At 46.8% G+C, this 26,548-nt stretch overlaps 1 protein-coding gene across 1 annotated transcript in view; it reads left to right on the forward strand.

The window, feature by feature from the left end:
- AUP1 (AUP1 lipid droplet regulating VLDL assembly factor) overlaps nucleotides 1-26,548 on the forward strand; it is a 239,391-nt gene that overhangs the window by 120,775 nt on the left and 92,068 nt on the right. Inside the window, exons 8-9 of the mRNA XM_053704416.1 lie at nucleotides 19,118-19,316; nucleotides 21,403-21,533. Coding sequence (XP_053560391.1) covers nucleotides 19,118-19,316; nucleotides 21,403-21,533 — 330 coding nt within the window. The remainder of the gene's footprint in view (nucleotides 1-19,117; nucleotides 19,317-21,402; nucleotides 21,534-26,548) is intronic.

Here is a 26,548-nt window from a genome sequence, read left to right on the forward strand (position 1 = left end):
TTAACTACTTGCCGAGTTCTTCATTCTATTCCCCGGCCATCTGTGGCTCTGTGCATGGAGACAATCGGATTAATGGTAGCGGCAATGGACATAGTCCCTTTTGCTCGGATACACCTCAGACCACTGCAACTATGCATGCTCAAACAGTGGAATGGGGATTATGCACATTTGTCTCCTCAAATTCAGTTGGACCAGGAGACCAGAGATTCTCTTCTCTGGTGGTTGTCTCAGGATCACCTGTCTCAGGGAATATGTTTCAGCAGACCAGAGTGGATCATTGTAACGACCGACGCCAGTCTGTTATGCTGGGGTGCGGTCTGGGACTCCCTGAAAGCTCAGGGCTTATGGTCTCGGGAAGAAAAGCTTCTCCCGATAAACATTCTGGAACTGAGGGAGATATTCAACGCTCTTCAGGCATGGCCTCAACTAGCTGTGGCCAAATTCATCAGATTTCAGTCGGACAACATCACGACTGTAGCTTACGTCAATCATCAGGGGGGAACAAAGAGTTCCCTAGCAATGACGGAAGTAACAAAAATAATAAGGTGGGCGGAGGATCACTCCTGCCAGCTCACAGCAATTCACATCCCAGGAGTAGACAACTGGGAGGCGGATTTCCTAAGTCGTCAGACTTTTCACCCGGGAGAGTGGGAACTCCACCCGGAGGTGTTTGCCCAGCTGACTCAGCTATGGGGCACTCCAGAGTTGGATCTGATGGCGTCCCGTCAGAACACCAAACTTCCTCTCTACGGGTCCAGGTCCCGGGACCCCAAGGCGGTATTGATAGATGCTCTAGCAGCGCCTTGGTCCTTCAATCTGGCTTATGTTTTTCCACCGTTTCCCCTTCTCCCTCGTCTGGTCGCCAGAATCAAGCAGGAGAAGGCTTCGGTGATTCTGATAGCGCCTGTGTGGCCATGCAGGACTTGGTATGCAGACCTAGTGGACATGTCATCTATCCCACCATGGACACTGCCAATGAGGCAGGATCTTCTAATACAGGGTCCGTTCAAGCATCCAAATCTAGTTTCTCTACGTCTGACTGCTTGGAGATTGAACGCTTAATTCTATCAAAGCGTGGTTTCTCTGAGTCAGTTATAGATACTCTGATTCAGGCTAGAAAGCCTGTCACCAGGAAAATCTACCATAAGATATGGCGGAAATATCTGGGTTGGTGTGAATCCAAGGGTTACTCATGGAGTAAGATTAGGATTCCCAGGATATTGTCTTTCCTCCAAGAAGGATTGGAGAAAGGATTGTCAGCTAGTTCCTTAAAGGGACAGATATCTGCTCTGTCTATCCTTTTACACAAGCGTCTGGCAGAGGTACCAGACGTTCAAGCGTTTGCTCAGGCTTTAGTCAGAATCAAGCCTGTCTATAAACCTGTGGCTCCGCCATGAAGTATAAATCTAGTTCTTTCAGTTCTTCAAGGGGTTCCGTTTGAACCTTTACATTCCATAGACATTAAGTTGTTATCTTGGAAAGTTTTGTTTTTGGTAGCTATCTCTTCTGCTCGAAGAGTTTCAGAATTATCTGCCTTACAGTGTGATTCACCTTACCTGGTGTTCCACGCAGATAAGGTAGTTTTGTATACCAAGCCTGGTTTTCTTTCTAAAGTTGTTTCTATCAAGAATATTAACCAGGAAACAGTTGTTCCTTCTCTGTGTCCTAATCCTTCTTCGAAGAAGGAACGTCTGTTACACAATCTTGATGTAGTTCGTGCTTTAAAGTTCTATTTACAAGCAACTAAGGATTTCAGACAAACATCCTCCTTGTTTGTCATCTATTCTGGTAAGAGGAGAGGTCAGAAAGCGACTGCTACCTCTCTTTCCTTTTGGCTGAAAAGCATCATCCGTTTGGCCTATGAGACTGCTGGCCAGCAGCCTCCTGAAACAATTACTGCTCATTCTACGAGAGCAGTGGCTTCTACATGGGCTTTCAAAAATGAGTCTTCTGTTGAACAGATTTGTAAGGCAGCGACTTGGTCTTCACTGCATACTTTTTCCAAATTTTACAAATTCGATACTTTTGCTTCTTCAGAGGCTATTTTTGGGAGAAAGGTTTTGCAAGCAGTGGTGCCTTCCGTTTAAGGTACCTGTCTTGTTCCCTCCCTTCATCCGTGTCCTAAAGCTTTGGTATTGGTATCCCACAAGTAAAGGATGAATCCGTGGACTGGATACACTTTGCAAGAGAAAACAGAGTTTATGCTTACCTGATAAATTACTTTCTCTTGCGGAGTATCCAGTCCACGGCCTGCCCTGGCATTTAAGTCAGGTAAAAAATTTTGTTTAAACTACAGTCACCACTGCACCCTATGGTTTCTCCTTTTTCTTCCTAACCTTTGGTCGAATGACTGGGGGGTGGAGCTAGAGGGGGAGCTATATGGACAGCTCTGCTGTGTGCTCTCTTTGCCACTTCCTGTAGGGAAGGAGAATATCCCACAAGTAAAGGATGAATCCGTGGACTGGATATACCGCAAGAGAAAGTAATTTATCAGGTAAGCATAAATTCTGTTTTTTCGTGGTCCCAAAGAAGGAAGGAACTTTCCACCCAATTCTGGATGTAAAGTGCTTAAATTTCTCAGTGTCCCTTCCTTCAAGATGGAGACGATAAGGTCCATCCTTCCTTTAATTCAGGAATGCCAGTTTATGACCACTATAGATCTGAAGGACGCTTACCTTCATGTTCCAAAACACTTTCAGTTCCTGAGGTTTGCATTCCTGGACCAGCACTTCCAGTTTATTGCCCTTCCGTTTGGCCTAGCTACTGCTCCAAGAATCTTTACAAAGGTTCTGGAGGCTCTTCTAGCCGTTGCCAGAACTCAGGGTATTGCAGTATTGCGGAAGAATTCTCGGAGTCCCTTCTCAGTCTTCTTTGATCACATAGATGGAAGATAAACTTGGAAAAGAGTTCTCTTATCCCAAGTACCAAGATGGAATTCTTGGCTACTATAATAGACTCTATATCCATGAGGATATTCCTAACAGACCAGAGACGTTGCAAGCTAACTTTGGCATGTCTTGCCCTCCGGACCTTCTTGAGTCCCTCTGTGGCGCAGTGTATGGAGGTGATTGGTCTCATGGTGTCCTGCATGGACATCATTCCTTTTAGCCAGGTTCCGTCTCAGACCTTTACAACTGTGCATGCTGAGTCAGTGGAACGGCGATCATTCAGATCTGTCTCAACAGATGTATTAGCCGGTCAAGAGAATCGCTCTCTTGGTGCCTCTGTCCAGATCATCTGTCCCGAGGGGCATGCTTCTTTAGACCTTCCTGGGAGATTGTGACTACGGACACAAGCCTATCCAGATGGGGAGCCGTTTCGGGTGCCAGGAAGGCACAGAGGTTGTGGACTCAGGAGTCGCCCTCCCTCCCGATCAATATTTTGGAACTACGGGCAATCTTTTAAGGCCTTGAAGGCTTGGCCACTACTGGGTTAGTCCCAGTTTATCAGATTCCAATCAGACAATATAACCTTGGTGGCTTACATCAACCGTCAAGGGGGAACGAGAAGTTCCTTGGCAATGAAGGAAGTATCTCAGATTCTGGAGTGGGTAGAGGCCCACAGCTGTTCGCTGTCAGCGATCCACATTCCGGGTGTGGACAACTGGGAGGCGGATTTTCTCTGCAGGCAATCCTTTTTCTATTCAGAGGAATGGTCTCTCCCTCCCGAGGTGTTTGCAGAGATATGCAGCAAGTAGGGTTACCTCAGAGAGAGATCTTATGGCGTCCCGTCTCAATACCAAGCTATCCAGGTACGGTTTGAGGTCGAAGGATCCCCAAGCGGCTCTAATAGATGCACTAGCAGTGCCCTGGAGGTTCAAACTCCTATCTTTTCCCTCCATTACCACTTCTTCCTCTAGTAGTGGCCCGCATCAAGCAGGAGTGGGTATCCGTAATCCTGATTGCTCCATCGTAGCCGCGAAGGACGTGGTTCGCGGATCTAGTGGGGATGTCCTCATCTCCTCTTCCGTGGAAGTTACCTTGTCGCAGAGACCTGCTGATACAAGGTCCTTTTGTCAATCAAAATCTATATTCTCTGAGGCTTACTGCGTGGAGATTGAACGCTTAGTCTTAGCCAAGAGAGATTTCTCTTAGAGTGTCATTAATACTCCTATTCAAGCTTGTAAACCAGTTACTCTGCGTATCTACCACAAGGTGTGGAGGACCTACTTATTCTAGTTTGAAGAGCGTTGTTTTTCCTGGCACAGAGTTAAGGTTGCCAGGATCTTATCTTTTCTCCAGGATGGGCTGGAGAAGGGTCTTTCTGCTAGTTTCATGAGGGGACAGATTTCGGCCCGGTTGGTTTTATTGCACAAGAGACTGGCTGAGCTTTCAGACGGGCAGTCCTTTGTTAAGGCTCTGATTAGGATCAGACCTGTGTTTAGATCTGGGGCTCCTCCACGGAGCCTATATCTTGTTCTTCGGGTTTTGCAACAGGTTCTGTTTGAGCCTCTGCATTCCATTGACATTAAATTGTTATCTTGGAAGATTCTCTTTTTATTGGCTATTGCTTCTGCGAGCAGAGTTTCTGAGATCTCTGCTTTGCAATGTGAGCCCCCTTATCTGATTTTTCATTCAGATAAGGCAGTTTTACGTACTAAATTAGGTTTTCTTCCTAAGGTTGTGTCAGATCGCAACATCAATCAGGAGATTGTGGTTCCTTCCTTGTGTTTTAATCCTTCATCGAAGGAACGCTTACTTCACAATTTGGATGTGGTTCGCACCTTGAAGTTCTATCATCAGGCTACTAAGGAGTTTAGACAATCTTCTATTCTGTTGTTTATTCTGGGAAGCGTAAGGGGCAGAAGGCTACTTTGACTTCCCTATCTTTTTGGTTATGGAGTGTCGTCTGCTTAGGTTACGAGACAGCGGGACATCGTCCTCTTGAGAGGATAATAGCTCATTCCACTAGAGCAGTGGCTTCCTCTTGGGCCTTTAAGAACGAGGCCTCTATGGATCAGATTTGTAAGGCGGCGACCTGGTCCTCCTTACATACTTTTTCAATATTTTACAAGTTTGATGTTTTTCCTTCGGCTTAAGCAACTTTTGGGAGAAAAGTTTTGCAGGCTGTGGTGCCCTCAGAATAGGGTCCGCATCTTCCTTTTTGTTCCCTTCCGTTTTTCATTCAGTGTCCTCTGGAGCTTGGGTATAGTTTTCCCAACAGTAAGGAATGAAGCCGTGGACTCTCCATATCTTAGGAAGGAAAACATAATTTATGCTTACCAGATAAATTCCTTTCCTTACAGATAGAGAGTCCACGGACCCCGCACGTTTTTTCTTGTCTATGGGCGGTCCCCTATTATTTATTTTATTCTTCTGTCACCATTAATACCCTAATGTTTCTCCTACTTTTCCTTGTTCCCTCAGCAGAATGGCTTGGGTAGTGAGGAAGTGTGAGTGATATTTAAGCCTTTGGCTGGGGTGTCTTTGCCGCCTCCTGGTGGCCAGGTGTTGTATTTCCATTAAGGAATGAAGCTGTGGACTCTCCCTATCCGGAAGGAAAGCAATTTATCTGGCAAGCATAAATTGTTTTTGGAGGAAACTATAGTAGATGAGATCCAATATAGGATCAAGGCTTTAAAGCTGGCTAACACCTTCATCTGTGATGCCAGTATACAAGTAGTTCGTCTGAGTGAAAAGACTTCTAGCTTTGCCATTCTATCTTGCAGAGCCTTGTGTTTAAAGTCTTGGTCAGCTGACATGGTGTCCAAGTCTAGACTTCTGAACCTGGTATGACTGACCTCAGGATAAGAAGGTTAGACCTAAGGGTCACCAGACTTTTAATTTTCTTTCCTTTCGCAACTTTAAGGGACAAAAATCCTCTTCTTCCAAATCTGAACAATCCAAACCCTCATGGAGATCTAACCAACCTTGGAATAAGGGTAAGCAATCCAAGAAGCCTTCCTCTGAAAAGTTCGGATCAAGTAGGGGGCAAACTTTTCTTCTTTCAAGAGGCTTGGATTTGTGATGTTCATGATCCTTGGGTGGTGGAGGTAGTCTCTCAGGGATACATGATAGGGTTCAAATCTCATCCTCCCAGAGGCAGATTTCTCCTGTCAAGATTATCTACAAACCAGAAAAAAAGAGAGGCATTCTTAAATTGCTCCAGGGAACTCACTTCTCTAGGAATGATTGCCCCTGTTCCTCTGGCAAAACAGGGTTGAGGATTATATTCCAACCTTTTCGTGGTTCCCAAGAAAGAGGGAACTTTTCGACCCATTCTAGACCTTGTGTCTCAACAAATTTCTCAGGGTTCCGTCTTTCAAAATGGAGACTATTCGTTCTATTCTCCTTTTAGTGCAGGAGGGGGAAGATATGTGTCCTTCAGGTCGATGGTAGTCATGTACTTACCCTCCTGCACTAAAAGGAGAATATTCTCTATTCTCCTTTTAGTGCAGGAGGGTAAGTACATGACTACCATCGACCTGAAGGACACATATCTTCATGTTCCTATCCACAAGGATCATTTCAATTCCTTCGGTTTGCCTTCCTGGGCAAACACTTCCAATTTGCAGCCCTGCCTTTCGGCCTAGACACTGCCCCCGAATCTTAATGAAGGTTCTAGGGCAGTGCTTTCCAAACTGTATGTCGTGACACATTAGTGTGTCAGCAGCAGTGTGTAGGTGTGTCCCTGCTTCAGCACACACTTTTTTTTTTTTTTAATTTAATTTTTTTTTTAAACTTTTTTTCTTTGGTTTCCGACTTTCCGCCTGCTTGCTACGCGTATCACATCGTTGACTCGAGATTGATACCTAGTGGGTCACAGATAATCTTAACCTATTGGCGCAGCTCAGTGGGAACTGAAACTATTCCCTTTGGTGGCACATTGGCTCCTGACTGCATGTGTAGTCAGTGAGTGGGAGAGCAGTGTGTTTGCTGTATGGACAGTAGTCAGTGCAACTCGCAGACCTCTGAGGGCTGCAGCTTTAACGCTGAGCTGAAGTCAGAAGTCAAAAGTGTGGGGGTTTTTTTGCAGCTAGCTCCCAGTAGTGCATTGCTGCTACTGTACTTGATATATGGATAGCAAGTGGAAGCTTAAAAATGCTTGATGATGAAATGTGAGTGTCTTTATCTAATATTCCACCAAATATTCAGAAACTGTGTTCATCCCATCAACCTCATACATCCCATTAAAATAGTAAGTAGCTATTGGTGTTATTCTGGCACATACTTACTGTTACTTGTAAATACATTTCGTTATTATATGATTTATGTATGTGTCCGTATCTCTTAAAACAAGTTAGTTTAACCTCCTGTTTACTAGTACAACTGAATTACTATGTTGCGAAATTATGTAGGTGTAAAAAGTGTGTCACCAACATGAAAACTGGAAAGTTCTGTTCTAGGGGCTCTTCTGGCAGTAGCCAGATCTCAAGGATTTGCGGTGGCAACATACCTGGACGATATCTTGGTTCAGACGCCATGTTTTTATATAGCAGAAGAATCCCATACGAATTCTCTGTTGTGGATTCTCCGCTCTCACCGGTGGAAGGTGATTTCGGACAAGAGTTCCATGGTACCAAGCACCAAGGTATGTTTTTTGGGGACGATCAAAGACTCGATATTCATAAAGATTTTCTTAACAGAAACATGAAAGGCCAAGCTTCTTTCTATAATAAGGAAGGAATAAAGAGGGGGACTCCTAGTGCAGCTCACTTAGATGTTATGTACCCACCAGCTGTTCCCAACAAATGGATACTCACAGATTAAATTGCACACTGTAATGCAAATGTAGCATACTAGGTATATTAAAGTGACCTAGTGCACATGTAAGCCAAGGTAGTCCTCTGCTGCAGCGATAGATCACTCCAAACGGTGAATAATGAAAAGGAGACTCCAGTATACAAAAACATATATTTGATAAAAAAGCTGATAAAAAACAATACACCAATATATAATATAAAACTGTGGTCAGTACAAAATGCTACGCTTTTCTAAGCGCTAACCACGCTTTTTCCTCAGGCAAGACTTGCGGAGTGCCCTGCGTTTCCTCTAATAATCCGGTAGAATTTTCTTTCCAGAATATTGCTACCCAGGTATCCTTTGCGGTATCTGAGGCCTTATCTGCCTTTCCCATGTTGTAGGGGAAGCGTAAAAGGAAATTTAAGGAAAGGGTTTTAATCAATGTATGGCTATCCAAGATGCTCCTTCACAAAAAATTCAGAGGAAGAAGACACTCCGGTAGCGTCTGAGGGTAAAGTCTGAGATTCATATAGTATAATTCCTTCTTCTTATGCTGAAGTTATCTCCTTCAGGTTTAAGCTTGAACACCTCCGCATGCTACTTAAGGAGTTTTTGGCTACCTTGGACGACTCCGATACAACCGCCATAGTCAACCATAAGAAATTTAGTAAGCTGAACAAGTATTTTAATGTTCCCTCCACTGTGGAGGTTTTTCCTGTGCCAGACTGTGCTACAGAAATTAAAGAGAGACCTGGTATACCCTTCTCTCCATCTCTAATTTTCAAAAAAATGTTCCCTATAGCGGACTCTATTAAGGAGTCATGGCAAATGGTTCCTAAAGTGGAAGGGGCAATTTCCACTTTGGCTAAGAGGACTACTATTCCCATAGAGTATAGTTGTTCTTTTAAAGATCCAATGGATAAGAAACTGGAGGCCTTAATAAAGAATATGTACGTTCACCAGGGTCTCCAATGGCAGCCTGCGGTGTGTATTGTTACTGTCACCAGCGCTGCAGCTTACTGGTTTGATGTGTTGTCTGATTCTATTCAGACAGATACTCCTCTTGAGGAGATCCAGGACAGGATTAAGGTTCTCTAATTAGCCAATTCCTTTATTTCGGTTGCTTCCTTACAGGTCATTAAGCTGTGAGTTAAGATATCTGGTTTTGCGGTTCTAGCGCGCAGAGCCCTATGGTTGAATTCCTGGTCTGCAGATGTTTTGTCTAAGTCCAAACTTTTGGCGATTCCCTACAAGGGTAAGACCTTGTTTGTGCCTGGTTTGGCTGAAATTATCTCAGACATTACAGGGGGGAAGGGTTCCTTTCTTCCGCATGATAAAAAGAATAAGCAGAAAGGATGTCAGAGTAATTTTCGTTCCTTTCGTAACTTTCGAGGTAAACCCTCCTCTCCCTCCTCCAAGCAAGATCAAACCTAGTCTTCCTGGAAACCTAACCAGTCTTGGAATAAGGGGAATCAGACTAAGAAGCCAGCAGCTGACTCTAAGTCAGCATGATGGGTCGGCCCCCGATCTGGGAGATGTCCAGGATCCATGGGCGGTGGACATTGTATCCCAGGGGTACAGAATAGATTTCAAGACCTTTCCTCCCAGAGAAAGGTTTCTTCTTTCCATATTTGTAGACCAGACAAAAAGAGAGGCGTTCTTAAGTTGTGTCAAGGACCTTGCCTCTCTGGGGGGTTATAGCGACTTATTTGGACGGATGGAAGGTGAATCTAGAAAGAGTTCTCTGACTCCAGCTACAAGAGTACTGTTTTTAGGGACCATAATAGACTCTCTTATGATGAAGATCTTTCTGACAGAAGTCAGGAAGTGAAAGATCCTCAACTCTTGTCTAGCCCTTCAGGCCTCTCCACGAATAGATCTGGATCAGGCAACAAGAGACTCTCTTCTGTGGTGGCTGTCTCAGGACCATCTTTCCCGGGCAACTTGCTTTCTCAGGCCCTCTAGGGTGATTGTAACAACGGATGCCAGCCTTCTGGGTTGGGGAGCAGTCTGGGGCTCATTGAAGGCGCAGGGCCTATGGACTCGGCTCTGCCCATAAACATTCTTAAGCTGAGAGCGATATTCAATGCTCTGATGGCCTGGCCTCAGCTTTAGCCAGTTTATCAGGTTTCAATCAGACAACATAACCTCGGTGGCGTACATCAAACACCAGGGGGGAACTCGGAGTTCCTTGGACATGACAGAATTGGCACGAATTATTCAGTGGGCGGAGACCCACAACTGCTGTCTTTCTGTGATCCACATGCCAGGAGTGGACAATTGGGAAGCGGATTTTCTGAGCAGACAGACTTTTCACCCCGAGGAGTGGGAACTTCATCTGGAGGTGTTTTCCAGTTTCACTCTGAAATGGTGGCAGCCAGAACTGGACCTCATGGCTTTTCGACAGAATGCCAAGCTCCCGAGGTACGGCTCGTGGTCAAGGGATCCGCAGGCCGTTCTGATGCCCTGGCGGTTCCTTGGAGTTTGTCCAGCATACTTATTCCCTCCGTTCGCTCTCCTTCCAAGAGTCATTGCACGGATCAAGCAGAAGAGGGCATCTGTAATCCTCATAGCCCCGGCGTGGCCTCGCAGGATCTGGTATGCAGACCTTGTAGAAATGTCATCCTTTCCACCTTGGAGACTTCCTCTGAGGAAGGACCTTCTACTTCAGGGTCCCTTCCTTCATCCAAATCTCGTTTCTCTGAAGCTGACTGCTTGGAGATTGAATGCTTAATTTTATCTAAGCGTGGGTTTTCTGAGTCGGTAATTGAGACCTTGATCCAGACTCGAAAGCCTGTGACTCGTAGGATCTACCATAAGATCTGCTGTAAATACTTGTATTGGTGTGAATCCAAGGGTTACTCTTGGAGTAGAGTCAGGATTCCTAGGATTTTGTCCTTTCTCCAGGACGGTCTGGAAAAGGTTTTGTCAGCGACTACTCTCAAGGGTTAGATTTCGGCATTGTCTTTTTTGTTACATAAGCGCTTGGCGGATGTGCCTGATGTGCAATAATTTTGTCAGGCCTTGGTCAGAATCCAGCCTGTGTTTAAATCAGTTACTCCTCCTTGTTCTTAAAGTTTTGCAGCAGGCTCCGTTCGAGCCGATGCATTCCTTTAAGATATTAAGTTATTATCTTGGAAAGTTTGTTTCTCGTTGCTGTTTCTTCTGCTCGAAGAATTTCTGAACTCTCTGCACTTCAGTGCGGTTCTCCTTATCTTACCTTTCATTCTGATAAGGTGGTTCTGCGTACTAAGTTTGGTTTCCTGCCCAAGGTTGTTTCGGTCAAGAATTTTAATCAGATAATCGTTGTTCCTTCATTGTGTCCTAACCCTTCTTCTTATAAGGAACATTTGTTGCAGAGACTGTTGGACAGCAACCTCCTGAGAAAATCACAGCTCATTCCACGAGTGCTGTTTCTTCTTCCTGGGCCTTCAAAAATGAAGCTTCTGTGGAACCGATATGCAAGGCTGCAACTTGGTCATCTTTGCACACTTTTTCCATATTTTATAAATTCAATACTTTTGCCTCGACTGAGGCTTCCTTTGGGAGAAAGGTTCTTCAAGTGGTGATGCCTTCTGTTTAGGTTCCTGTCTTGTCCTTCCCTTATCATCTGTGTACTCTAGCTTGGGTATTGATTCCCAACAGTAATTATGATGATCCGTGGACTCGCCGTGTCATTAGAAAGAAAACGAAATGTATGCTTACCTGATAAATTTCTTTCTTGACACGGTGAGTCCACGGCCCGTCCTGTATTTTCAGACAGTTTCTTTTTTTATAAACCTCAGTCACCTCTGCACCTTGTTTTACTTCCTTTCGCTCCTTTCCCTTTGATCGAATGACTGGGGGATTGTAGGTAGGGGAGTGATATTTAACTGCTTTGCTGTGGTGCTCTTTGCCTCCTCCTGCTGGCCAGGAGTGATATTCCCAACAGTAATTATGATGATCTGTGGACTCACCGTGTCAAGAAATAAATAAATTTATCAGGTAAGCATAAATTTCGTTTTGTTTGTATATCAGTATGTGTACATATGTGTGGGTGTATGTCTGTATGTGCACATATGTCTGCACTTTTGTGTCTCACTTCCCAACAAATGCCATGTGACAAATGTGTGTCTGTCTCTCGCTTGCTGTCTCTCTCTCTCTTTTCTCTCTCTCTCTCTCTCTCTCTCTCTCTCCTAAGGCGCTTCCCCTCAGCTCCTCCCCTATATCTCACCTATGGCGCTTCTCCTCAGCCCCTCCCCTATATCTCACCTCACATGCTTTCTACCTCAGCTCCTCCCCTACATCTCACCTCACGCGCTTCCCCTCAGCCCCTCCCCTACATCACACCTCACATGCTTTCTACCTCAGCTCCTCCCCTACATCTCACCTCACATGCTTTCTACCTCAGCCCCTCCCCTACATCTCACCTCACATGCTTTTTACCTCAGCTCTCCCCCTACATCTCACCTCACGTGCTTCCCCTCAGCCCCTTCCCTGCATCTCACCAAACGTGCTTCCCCTCAGCCCCTCCCCTAAATCTCACCTCACGTGCTTCCCCTCAGCTCCTCCCCTACATCTCACCTCACATGCTTTTTACCTCAGCTCCTCCCCTACATCTCACTTCACATGCTTTTTACCTCAGCCCCTCCCCTACGCCTCACCTCACTCGCTTCCCCTCAGCTCCTCCCCTACATTTAACATCACGCGTTTCCCCTCAGTTCCTCCCCTACATTTAACATCACGCGCTTCCCCTCAGCTCCTCCCCTACATTTAACATCACGCACTTCCCCTCAGCTCCTCCCCTACATTTAACATCACGCGCTTCCCCTCAGCTCCTCCCCTACATTTAACATCACGCGCTTCCCCTCAGCTCCTCCCCTACATCTCACCTCACGCAATTCCTTCTCAGCTCCTCAACTACATCTCGCCTCACGTGCTTCCCCTCAGCTTCTCCCCTATATCTCACCTAAGGGGCTTCCCCTAGTTCCTCCCCTACATCTCACCTCACGTGCTTTCCCTCAGCCCCTCCCCTGCAACTCACCTCACGTGCTTCCCCTCAGCCCCTCCCCTGCACCTCACCTCACGCGCTTCCCCTCAGCTCCTCCCCTATATCTAATCCTCACGTGCTTCCCCTCAGCTCCTCCCCTATATCTAATCCTCACGTGCTTCCCCTCAGCCCCTCCCCTACGCCTCATCTCACTTGCTTCCCCTCAGCTCCTCCCCTACATTTAACATCACGCGCTTCCCCTCAGCCCCTCCCCTACATTTAACATCACGCGCTTCTCCTCAGCTCCTCCCCTACATTTAACATCACGTGCTTCCCCTCAGCTCCTTCCCTACATCTCACCTCACGCGCTTCCCCTCAGCTCCTCCCCTATATCTCAGCTAAGGGGCTTCCCCTCAGCCACTCCTCTACATCTCACTTCACATGCTTTCTACCTCAGCCCCTCCCCTACATCTCACCTCACATGCTTTCTACTTCAGCCCCTCCCCTACATCTCACCTCACATGCTTTCTACCTCAGCTCCTCCCCTACATCTCACCTCACATGATTTCTACCTCAGCTCCTCCCCTACATCTCATCTCACATGATTTCTACCTCAGCCCCTCCCCTACATCTCACCTCACATGCTTTCTACCTCATCTCCTCCCCTACATCTCACCTCACGTGCTTCCCCTCAGCCCCTCCCCTACATCTCACCTCACGTGCTTCCCCTTAGCCCCTCCCCTGCACCTCACATCACATGCTTCCCCTCAGCCCCTCCTACATCTCACCTCACATGCTTTCTACCTCAGCTCCTCCCCTACATCTCACCTCACATGCTTTCTACCTCAGCCACTCCCCTACATCTCACCTCACATGCTTTCTACCTCAGCTCCTCCCCTACATCTCACCTCACATGCTTTCTACCTCAGCCACTCCCCTACATCTCACCTCACATGCTTCCCCTCAGCCCCTCCTACATCTCACCTCACATGCTTTCTACCTCAGCTCCTCCCCTACATCTCACTTCACATGCTTTCTACCTCAGCTCCTCCCCTACATCTCATCTCACATGCTTTCTACCTCAGCTCCTCCCCTACATCTCACCTCACGCGCTTCCCCTCAGCCCCTCCCCTACATCTCACCTCACGCGCTTCCCCTCAGCTCCTCCCCTACATCTCACCTCACGTTCTTCCCCTCAGCCCCTCCCCTACGCCTCACCTCACTCGCTTCCCCTCAGCTCCTCCCCTACATTTAACATCACGCGCTTCCCTTCAGCTCCTCCCCTACATTTAACATCACGCGCTTCCCCTCAGCTCCTCCCCTACATCTCACCTCACGCAATTCCTTCTCAGCTCCTCTACTACATCTCGCCTCACGTGCTTCCCCTCAGCTTCTCCCCTATATCTCACCTAAGGGGCTTCCCCTAGTTCCTCCCCTACATCTCACCTCACGTGCTTCCGCTCAGCCCCTCCCCTACATCTCACCTCACGCGCTTCCCCTCCGCTCCTCCCCTATATCTCACCTAAGGGGCTTCCCCTCAGCCCCTCCCCTACATCTCACCTCACAAGCTTCCCCTCAGCTCCTCCCCTACATCGCACCTCACACGCTTCCCCTTAGCTCCTCCCCTACATCTAACCTCACGCAATTCCTTCTCAGCTCCTCCCCTACATCTCACCTCACGTGCTTCCCCTCAGCCCCTCCCCTACATCTCACCTCACGCTCCTCCCCTACATCTCACCTCACGTGCTTCCCCTCAGCCCCTCCCCTAACACTCACCTCACATGCTTTCTACCTCAGCCCCTCCCCTACATCTCACCTCACATGCTTTCTGCCTCAGCTCTTCCCCTCAGCTCCTCCCCTACATCTCACCTCACGTGCTTCCCCTCAGCTCCTCCCCTACATCTCACCTAATGTGCTTCCCCTCAGCCCCTCCCCTACATCTCACCTCACGCGATTCCCTTCAGCTCCTCCCCTACATCTCACCTCACGCGATTCCCCTCAGCTCCTCCCCTACATCTCACCTCACACGCTTCCCCTCAGCTCCTCCCCTACATCTCACCTCACACGCTTCCCCTCAGCTCCTCCCCTACATCTCACCTCACGCGCTTCCCCTCAGCTCCTCCCCTACATCTCACCTAATGTGCTTCCCCTCAGCCCCTCCCCTACATCTCACCTCACGCGATTCCCTTCAGCTCCTCCCCTACATCTCACCTCACGCGATTCCCTTCAGCTCCTCCCCTACATCTCACCTCACGCGATTCCCGTCAGCTCCTCCCCTACATCTCACCTCACACGCTTCCCCTCAGCTCCTCCCCTACATCTCACCTCACACGCTTCCCCTCAGCTCCTCCCCTACATCTCACCTCACACGCTTCCCCTCAGCTCCTCCCCTAATCTCACCTCACGTGCTTCCCCTCAGCTCCTCACCTACATCTCACCTCACGCGCTTTCCCTATATCTCACTTAAGGGGCTTCCCCTCAGCCCCTCCCCTACATCTCACCTAAGGGGCTTCCCCTCAGCCCCTCCCCTACATCTCACCTCATGCGCTTCCCCTATATCTCACTTAAAGGGACACTGTACCCATTTATTTTCTTTTGTAATTCAGAAAGAGCATGCAATTTTAAGCAACTTTCTAATTTACTCCTATTATCAATTTTTCTTCGTTCTCTTGCTATCATTATTTGAAAAAGAAGGCATCTAAGCTTTTTTTTGGTTTCAATACTCTGGACAGCACTTTTTTATTGGTGGATGAATTTATCCACCAATCAGCAAGGACAACCCAGGTTGTTCACCAAAAATGGGCCGGCATCTGAACTTACATTCTTGCATTTCAAATAAAGATACCAAGAGAATGAAGAAAATTTGATAATAGGAGTAAATTATAAAGTTGCTTAAAATTTCATGCTAAATCTGAATCATGAAAGAAATTTTTTGGGTACAGTGTCCCTTTAAGGGGCTTCCCCTCAGCCCCTCCCCTACATCTCACCTAAGGGGCTTCCCCTCAGCCCCTCCCCTACATCTCACCTAAGGGGCTTCCCCTCAGCCCCTCCCCTACATCTCACCTCACGCAATTCCTTCTCAGCTCCTCTACTACATCTCACCTCATGCGCTTCCCCTCAGCTCCTCCACTACTTCTCACTTCACACAATTCCTTCTCAGCTCCTCCCCTACTTCTCACCTCACGCGCTTCCCCTCAGCCCCTCCCCTACATCTCACCTCACACGTTTCCCCTACATCTCACCTCGTGCAATTCCTTCTCAGCTCCTCCCCTACATCTCACCTCATGCGCTTCCCCTCAGCTCCTTCCCTACTTCTCACCTCACGTGCTTCCCCTCAGCCCCTCCTACATCTCACCTCATGCGCTTCCCCTCAGTCCCTCCCCTACATCTCACCTCACGCGCTTCCCCTCAGCTCCTCCCCTACTTCTCACCTCACGCGCTTCCCCTCAGCTCCTCCCCTACTTCTCACCTCATGCGCTTCCCCTCAGCTCCTCCCCTACATCTCACCTCACGCGCTTCCCCTCAGCTCCTCCCCTTCATCTCACCTCACGCGCTTCCCCTACATCTCACCTCACGTGCTTCCCCTCAGCTCCTCCCCTACATCTCACCTCACGCGCTTCCCCTACTTCTCACCTCACGTGCTTCCCCTCAGCCCCTCCCCTACATCTCACCTCATGCGCTTCCCCTCAGTCCATCCCCTACATCTCACCTCACGCGCTTCCCCTACTTCTCACCTCACGTGCTTCCCCTCAGCCCCTCCCCTACATCTCACCTCATGCGCTTCCCCTCAGTCCATCCCCTACATCTCACCTCACGTGCTTCCCCTCAGCTCCTCCCCTACATCTCACCTCATGCGCTTCCCCTACATCTCACCTCACGCGCTTCCCCTCAGCTCCTCCCCTACATCTCACCTCACGCGCTTCCCCTACATCTCACATCACGAGCTTCCCCTCAGCCCCTCCCCTACATCTCACCTTACGCGCTTCCCCTCAGCTCCTCCCCTACTTCTCACCTCACGCGCTTCTCCTCAGCTCCTCCCCTACGTCTCACCTCACGCGATTCCCCTACATCTCACCTCACGGACTTTCTTCTCAGCCCCTCCCCTACATCTCACCTCATGCGCTTCCCCTCAGCCCCTCCCCTACATCTCACCTCACACGCTTCCCCATAGCTCCTCCCCTACATCTCACCTCACGTGCTTCCCCTACATCTCACCTCACGCGCTTCCCCTCAGCCCTTCCCCTACATCTCACCTCACGCGCTTCCCCTCAGCCCTTCCCCTACATCTCACCTCACGCGCTTCCCCTCAGCTCCTCCCCTACTTCTCACCTCACGCGCTTCCCCTCAGCTCCTCCCCTACATCTCACCTCACGCGCTTCCCCTCAGCTCCTCCCCTTCATCTCACCTCACGCGCTTCCCCTCAGCTCCTCCCCTACATCTCACCTCACGCGCTTCCCCTACTTCTCACCTCACGTGCTTCCCCTCAGCCCCTCCCCTACATCTCACCTCATGCGCTTCCCCTCAGTCCATCCCCTACATCTCACCTCACGCGCTTCCCCTACTTCTCACCTCACGTGCTTCCCCTCAGCCCCTCCCCTACATCTCACCTCATGCGCTTCCCCTCAGTCCATCCCCTACATCTCACCTCACGTGCTTCCCCTCAGCTCCTCCCCTACATCTCACCTCATGCGCTTCCCCTACATCTCACCTCACGCGCTTCCCCTCAGCTCCTCCCCTACATCTCACCTCACGCGCTTCCCCTCAGCCCCTCCCCTACATCTCACCTTACGCGCTTCCCCTCAGCTCCTCCCCTACATCTCACCTCACGCGCTTCTCCTCAGCTCCTCCCCTACGTCTCACCTCACGCGCTTCCCCATAGCTCCTCCCCTACGTCTCACCTCACGCGCTTCCCCATAGCTCCTCCCCTACATCTCACCTCACGTGCTTCCCCTACATCTCACCTCACGCGCTTCCCCTCAGCCCTTCCCCTACATCTCTCCTCACGCGCTTCCCCTCAGCTCCTCCCCTACTTCTCACCTCACGCGCTTCCCCTCAGCTCCTCCCCTACATCTCACCTCACATGCTTCCCCTACATCTCACCTCACACGCTTCCCCTCAGCCCCTCACCTACATCTCACCTCACGCTCTTCCCCTCAGCTCCTCCCCTACTTCTCACCTCACGCCCTTCCCCTCAGATCCTCCCCTACATCTCACCTCACGCGATTCACCTACATCTCACCTCACGCGCTTCCCCTCAGCCCTTCCCCTACATCTCACCTCACGCGCTTCCCCTCAGCTCCTCCCCTACTTCTCACCTCACGCGCTTCCCCTCAGCTCCTCCCCTACATCTCACCTCACATGCTTCCCCTACATCTCACCTCACGCGCTTCCCCTACTTCTCACCTCACGTGCTTCCCCTCAGCCCCTCCCCTACATCTCACCTCATGCGCTTCCCCTCAGTCCATCCCCTACATCTCACCTCACGTGCTTCCCCTCAGCTCCTCCCCTACATCTCACCTCATGCGCTTCCCCTACATCTCACCTCACGCGCTTCCCCTCAGCTCCTCCCCTACATCTCACCTCACATGCTTCACCTACATCTCACCTCACGCTCTTCCCCTCAGCTCCTCCCCTACTTCTCACCTCACGCCCTTCCCCTCAGCCCCTCACCTACAGCTCACCTCACGCTCTTCCCCTCAGCTCCTCCCCTACTTCTCACCTCACGCCCTTCCCCATAGCTCCTCCCCTACATCTCACCTCACGTGCTTCCCCTACATCTCACCTCACGCGCTTCCCCTCAGCCCCTCCCCTACATCTCACCTCACGCGCTTCCCCTCAGCTCCTCCCCTACTTCTCACCTCACGTGCTTCCCCTCAGCTCCTCCCCTACATCTCACCTCACATGCTTCCCCTACATCTCACCTCACATGCTTCCCCTACATCTCACCTCACATGCTTCCCCTGCATCTCACCTCACGCGCTTCCCCTCAGCCCCTCACCTACATCTCACCTCACGCTCTTCCCCTCAGCTCCTCCCCTACTTCTCACCTCACGCCCTTCCCCTCAGATCCTCCCCTACATCTCACCTCACGCGATTCACCTACATCTCACCTCATGCGCTTCCCCTCAGCTCCTCCACTACATCTCACCTCATGCACTTCCCCTCAGCTCCTCCACTACATCTCACCTCACGCGCTTCCCCTCAGCTCCTCCCCTACTTCTCACCTCACTTGCTTTCTACCTCAGCCCCTCCCCTACATCTCGCCTCACACAATTTCTTCTCAGCTCCTCTCCTACTTCTCACCTCACTTCCCCCTCAGCTACTCCCCTACATCTCAGCTCAAGCAATCCCAACTAAACTCCTCTTGTGCATCTCCCCTCAACGTGCTTTCCTCCCTCAGCACCACACCCAAAAGTTCTGTTATCACCCTTTGCATTGTCTTAATGGGTGCCCTTTCCTTTCTCAGCTGGTAGCCCGCTCCCTAGGAATCGCCTGTACCAATCACACAGCTGCAGATAGAGCTGAATATTTAAAAAGAAGAAGCACAGAGCCAGCAACTACAGCCCCCCAGGCTCCTTACATTTCCCCCTCAGAACGCCACATGGCTGAGCGTGTTAAGGAAGTTCTGCCGCATGTGCCACTGTCAGTCATCTACAGAGACCTTGGTGAGTTGGTGCTAGCACCTGAATATCTCTCATCTCCTGTGTGCTGCTATCTCCTTCCTGCACCTCCCTCCGTTTTGTCTCATGCCTGCTCCTCCTTTCCTTCCATCTGCTGCCTGCTCCTCCTTTCCTTCCATCTGCTGCCTGCTCCTCCTTTCCTTCCATCTGCTGCCTGCTCCTCCTTTCTTTCCATCTCCTGCCTGCTCCTCCTTCCCTTCTTTCTCCTGCTCCTCCTTTCCTTCCATCTGCTGCCTGCTCCTCCTTTCCTTCCATCTGCTGCCTGCTCCTCCTTTCCTTCTATCTGCTGCCTGCTCCTCCTTTCTTTCCATCTGCTGCCTGCTCTTCTTTCCTTCCATCTGCTGCCTGCTCCTCCTTTCTTTCCATCTGCTGCCTGCTCCTCCTTTCCTTCCGTCTTCTGCCTTCTCCTCCTTCCCTTCTTTCTCCTGCCTGCTCATCCTTTCCTTCCATCTGCTGCCTGCTCCTCCTTTCTTTCCATCTGCTGCCTGCTCCTCCTTTCCTTCCGTCTTCTGCCTTCTCCTCCTTCCCTTCTTTCTCCTGCCTGCTCCTCTTTTCTTCCATCTGCTGCCTGCTCCTCTTTCCTTCCATCTGCTGCCTGCTCTTCTTTCCTTCCATCTGCTGCCTGCTCCACCTTTCCTTCCATCTGCTGCCTGCTCCTCTTTCCTTCCATCTGCTGCCTGCTCCTCCTTTCCTTCCATCTGCTGCCTGCCCCTCCTTGCCTTTTCTCTCCCTCCTGCCCCTCCTTGCCTTTTCTCTCCCTCCTGCCCCTCCTTGCCTTTTCTCTCCCTCCTGCCCCTCCTTGCCTTTTCTCTCCCTCCTGCCCCTCCTTGCCTTTTCTCTCCCTCCTGCCCCTCCTTGCCTTTCCTCTGCCGCCTGCCCCTCCTTGCATTTTCTCTCCCTCCTGCCCCTCCTTGCCTTTCCTCTGCCGCCTTCCGTCTTCTGCCTTCTCCTCCTTCCCTTCTTTCTCCTGCCTGCTCCTCTTTTCTTCCATCTCCTGCCTGCTCCTCTTTCCTTCCATCTGCTGCCTGCTCCTCTTTCCTTCCATCTGCTGCCTGCTCCTCTTTCCTTCCATCTGCTGCCTGCTCCTCCTTTCCTTCCATCTGCTGCCTGCCCCTCCTTGCCTTTTCTCTCCCTCCTGCCCCTCCTTGCCTTTTCTCTCCCTCCTGCCCCTCCTTGCCTTTTCTCTCCCTCCTGCCCCTCCTTGCCTTTTCTCTCCCTCCTGCCCCTCCTTGCATTTTCTCTCCCTCCTGCCCCTCCTTGCATTTTCTCTCCCTCCTGCCCCTCCTTGCCTTTCCTCTGCCGCCTGCCCCTCCTTGCCTTTTCTCTGCCTCCTTGCCTCTCCTCTGCCGCCTGCGCCTCCTTGCCTTCCCTCTCGCTCCTGCGCCTCCTTGCCTTCCGTCCCTCGAATGCGCCTCCTTGCCTTCCGTCCCTCGCCTGCGCCTCCTTGCCTTCCATCCCCCGCCTGCGCCTCCTTGCCTTCCGTCCCCCGCCTGTGCCGCGTTGCCTTTCATCTCCCGCCTGCGCCTTCTTGCCTTTCGTCACCTGCCTGCGCCTCCTTGCCTTTCGTCACCAGCCTGCGCCTCCTTGCCTTTCGTCACCAACCTGCGCCTCCTTGCCTTTCGTCACCAACCTGCGCCTCCTTGCCTTTCGTCACCAGCCTGCGCCTCCTTGCCTTTCGTCACCCGCCTGCGCCTCCTTGCCTTTCGTCTCCCGCCTGCGCCTCCTTGCCTTTCGTCTCCCGCCTGCGCCTCCTTGCCTTTCGTCTCCCGCCTGCGCCTCCTTGCATTTCGTCTCCCGCCTGCGCATCCTTGCCTTTCGTCTCCCGCCTGCTCCTCCTTGCCTTTCGTCTCCCGCCTGCTCCTCCTTGCCTTTCGTCTCCCGCCTGCTCCTCCTTGCCTTTCGTCTCCCGCCTGCTCCTCCTTGCCTTTCGTCTCCCGCCTGCGCCTCCTTGCCTTTATCAGTGTGCAGTCTGCTGATTGAGTATTCCCACTTCTTGCTCATACCTAGTCACACACTGTCCCTTTGCTACACCCCATTACACATATTCATTCCATCTCTTTTCTTTCTCCAGCCAGCACAGGCTGTGTAGATGCAACAATCACAAATCTGTTAGAAGGCCGGGTCCCCTTTATAAGGGAAGAAGGGACTTCAAGAGGGATGAATCCGTCATCAGAACACCCAGAAGCAACACAGACTTCCAGGGTAAACATATTGTTACCGTTAGTGTCTTAAATTCATATTTGTAAGTGAGCGTACACTCCTAAGTTCATGCAGAGATACATAAACGGTGCTATGTTTATATGCTCATGTAGATTTACAAAAATACTAGATACCTGCCAAGACACATACACAAACAGGTGCATAGATACTGTATCTACAACCACAGATGTGTGTATATAAATATGTGAATACATATGTACATGTTTACGCACACAAACACACAGATGTACGTAAAAATATATAAATACATACATACATGGTTATACACACACACACACACAGATGTACATATAAATACATACGTACATGGTTATGCACACACACACAGATGTACATATAAATACATACATACATGGTTATGCACACACACACAGATGTACATATAATTACATACATACATCGTTATACACACACAGATGTACATATAAATACATACATACATGGTTATACACACACACACAGATGTACATATAAATACATACATGGTTATACACACACACACAGATGTACATATAAATACATACATACATGGTTATGCACACACACACAGATGTACATATAAATACATACATACATCGTTATACACACACAGATGTACATATAAATACATACATGGTTATACACACACACACAGATGTACATATAAATACATACATAAATGGTTATGCACACACACACAGATGTACATATAAATACATACATACATGGTTATGCACACACACACAGATGTACATATAAATACATACATACATGGTTATACACACACACACAGATGTACATATAAATACATACGTACATGGTTATGCACACACACACAGATGTACATATAAATACATACATACATGGTTATGCACACACACACAGATGTACATATAAATACATACGTACATGGTTATGCACACACACACAGATGTACATATAAATACATACGTACATGGTTATACACACACACACACAGATGCACATATAAATACATACATACATGGTTATACACACACACACAGATGTACATATACATACATACATGGTTATACACACACACACAGATGTACATATAAATGCATACATATATGGTTATACACACACAGATGTACATATAAATACATACATACATGGTTATACACACACACAGATGTACATATAAATACATACATACATTGTTATACACACACAGATGTACATATACATACATACATGGTTATACACACACACACAGATGTACATATAAATACATACGTACATGGTTATGCACACACACACAGATGTACATATAAATACATACGTACATGGTTATGCACACACACACAGATGTACATATAAATACATACATACATGGTTATACACACACACATGTACATATAAATGCATAGATACATACATGGTTATACACACACACACACACACACACAGATGTACATATAAATACATACGTACATGGTTATGCACACACACACAGATGTACATATAAATACATACATACATGGTTATACACACACACAGATGCACATATAAATACATACATACATGGTTATACACACAGATGCACATATAAATACATACATACATGGTTATACACACAGATGTACATATAAATACATACGTACATGGTTATGCACACACACACAGATGTACATATAAATACATACATGGTTATACACACACACACACAGATGTACATATAAATACATACATGATTATACACACACACACACAGATGTACATATAAATACATACATGGTTATACACACACACACAGATGTACATATAAATACATACGTACATGGTTATGCACACACACACACAGATGTACATATAAATACATACATGGTTATACACACACACACACAGATGTACATATAAATACATACATGGTTATACACACACACACAGATGTACATATAAATACATACGTACATGGTTATGCACACACACACACAGATGTACATATAAATACATACATGGTTATACACACACACACACACATGTACATATAAATGCATAGATACATACATGGTTATATACACACACACACACACACACACACACAGATGTACATATAAATACATACATGATTATACACACACACACACACAGATGTACATATAAATACATACATGGTTATACACACACACACAGATGTACATATAAATACATACGTACATGGTTATGCACACACACACACAGATGTACATATAAATACATACATGGTTATACACACACACACAGATGTACATATAAATACATGCGTACATGGTTATACACACACACACAGATGTACATATAAATACATACATGGTTATACACACACACACATGTACATATAAATACATACATACATGGTTATACACATACACACAGATGTACATATACGTATATAAATACATACATACATGGTTATACACACACAGATGTACATATAAATACATACATACATGGTTATACACATACACACAGATGTACATATAAATACATACGTACATGGTTATACACACACACACAGATGTACATATAAATACATACGTACATGGTTATACACACACACACAGATGTACATATTAATACATACATGGTTATACACACACACACAGATGTACATATAAATACATACGTACATGGTTATGCAGACACACACAGATGTACATATAAATACATACATGGTTATACACACACACACAGATGTACATATAAATGCATAGATACATACATGGTTATACACACACACAGATGTACATATAAATACATACGTACATGGTTATGCACACACACACACAGATGTACATATAAATACATACATACATGGTTATGCACACACACACACAGATGTACATATACATACATACATGGTTATACACACACACACAGATGTACATATAAATACATACATACATGGTTATGCACACACACACACAGATGTACATATACATACATACATGGTTATACACACACACAGATGTACATATAAATACATACATACATGGTTATGCACACACACACACAGATGTACATATAAATACATACATACATGGTTATACACACACACACAGATGTACATATAAATACATACATACATGGTTATACACATACACACAGATGTACATATAAATACATACATACATGGTTATACACACACACACAGATGTACATATAAATACATACATACATGGTTATACACACACAGATGTACATATTAATACATACATACATGGTTATATACACACACAGATGTACATATTAATACATACATACATGGTTATACACACACACACAGATGTACATATACATACATACATGGTTATACACACACACAGATGTACATATAAATACATACGTACATGGTTATACACACACATACAAATGTACATATAAATACATACATACATGGTTATACACATACACACAGATGTACATATTATTACATAAATACACGGTTATACACATACACACAGATGTACATATTATTACATACATACATGGTTATACACACACACAGATGTACACATAAATACATACATACATGGTTATACACATACACACAGATGTACATATAAATACATACATGGTTATACACACACACACAGATGTACATATAAATACATACATGGTTATACACACACACATGTACATATAAATACATACATACATGGTTATACACACACACACAGATGTACATATAAATACATACGTACATGGTTATACACACACACACAGATGTACATATAAATACATACATGGTTATACACACACACACAGATGTACATATAAATACATACATGGTTATACACACACACATGTACATATAAATACATACGTACATGGTTATACACACACACACAGATGTACATATAAATACATACATACATGGTTATACACACACACAGATGTACATATAAATACATACATACATGGTTATACACACACACACACACAGATGTACATATAAATACATACGTACATGGTTATACACACACACATGTACATATAAATACATACATACATGGTTATACACACACACACAGATGTACATATAAATACATACGTACATGGTTATACACACACACACAGATGTACTTATAAATACATACATGGTTATACACACACACACAGATGTACATATAAATACATACGTACATGGTTATACACACACACACAGATGTACTTATAAATACATACATGGTTATACACACACACACATGTACATATAAATACATACATGGTTATACACACACACACATGTACATATAAATACATACATGGTTATACACATACACACAGATGTACATATACGTATATAAATACATACATACATCGTTATACACACACAGATGTACATATAAATACATACATACATGGTTATACACATACACACAGATGTACATATAAATACATACGTACATGGTTATACACACACACACAGATGTACATATAAATACATACGTACATGGTTATACACACACACACAGATGTACATATTAATACATACGTACATGGTTATACACACACACATATGTACATATAAATACATACGTACATGGTTATGCACACACACACAGATGTACATATAAATACATACGTACATGGTTATGCACACACACACAGATGTACATATAAATACATACGTACATGGTTATACACACACACACAGATGTACATATAAATACATACATGGTTATACACACACACACAGATGTACATATAAATACATACGTACATGGTTATGCACACACACACAGATGTACATATAAATACATACGTACATGGTTATACACACACACACAGATGTACATATAAATACATACATACACGGTTATACACACACACACAGATGTACATATAAATACATACGTACATGGTTATGCACACACACACAGATGTACATATAAATACATACGTACATGGTTATACACACACACACAGATGTACATATAAATACATACATGGTTATACACACACACACAGATGTACATATAAATACATACGTACATGGTTATGCACACACA

Source organism: Bombina bombina, chromosome 2, assembly GCF_027579735.1.
Source record: "Bombina bombina isolate aBomBom1 chromosome 2, aBomBom1.pri, whole genome shotgun sequence".
NCBI lineage: Eukaryota > Metazoa > Chordata > Amphibia > Anura > Bombinatoridae > Bombina > Bombina bombina.